General features: G+C 55.4%; 1 protein-coding gene across 1 annotated transcript in view; it reads left to right on the forward strand.

The window, feature by feature from the left end:
- LOC109926169 (calpain-1 catalytic subunit-like) overlaps positions 1-475 on the forward strand; it is an 8,949-nt gene that overhangs the window by 8,047 nt on the left and 427 nt on the right. The window contains exon 6 of the mRNA XM_048596606.1: positions 135-304. Coding sequence (XP_048452563.1) covers positions 135-304 — 170 coding nt within the window. The remainder of the gene's footprint in view (positions 1-134; positions 305-475) is intronic.

Consider the following 475-nt stretch of genomic DNA (forward strand, 5'->3'; position numbering starts at 1 on the left):
CTCTGTCTGTCTGTCTGTCTGTCTGTCTGTCTCTCTCTCTCTCTCTCTCTCACTCACTCATTCCCTCTCTCTGTCTCTCTCTCTCTCTCACACTGTCTCTCTCTTGCTGACACTGTCTCCTTTTCTCCCTCAAGCTACGTTCTGGATCAATCCGCAGTTTAAAATTAAGTTGGAGGAAGAGGATGATGATCCTGACGATAATGAGCTTGCTTGCAGCTTCCTGTGTGCTCTGATGCAGAAAGACCGCCGTAGATACCGTCGCCATGGGCAGGACATGCACACCATCGGCTTCGCCATCTACGAGGTGTGTCCACGTACCCTGCACCCTGACCCTAGCCCTCACATCAGGAACTACCCAGGCTCCAATCCCGGCCTGAGCTAAACCCCGGCAGGAAACACCCAGGCTCCAATCCCGGCCTGGGCTAAACCCCGGCAGGAAACACCCAGGCTCCAAACCCCCGCCTGGGCTAGACCC

The sequence above is a fragment of the Rhincodon typus genome, chromosome 5 (genome assembly GCF_021869965.1).
Source record: "Rhincodon typus isolate 14 chromosome 5, sRhiTyp1.1, whole genome shotgun sequence".
NCBI classification, from domain to species: domain Eukaryota; kingdom Metazoa; phylum Chordata; class Chondrichthyes; order Orectolobiformes; family Rhincodontidae; genus Rhincodon; species Rhincodon typus.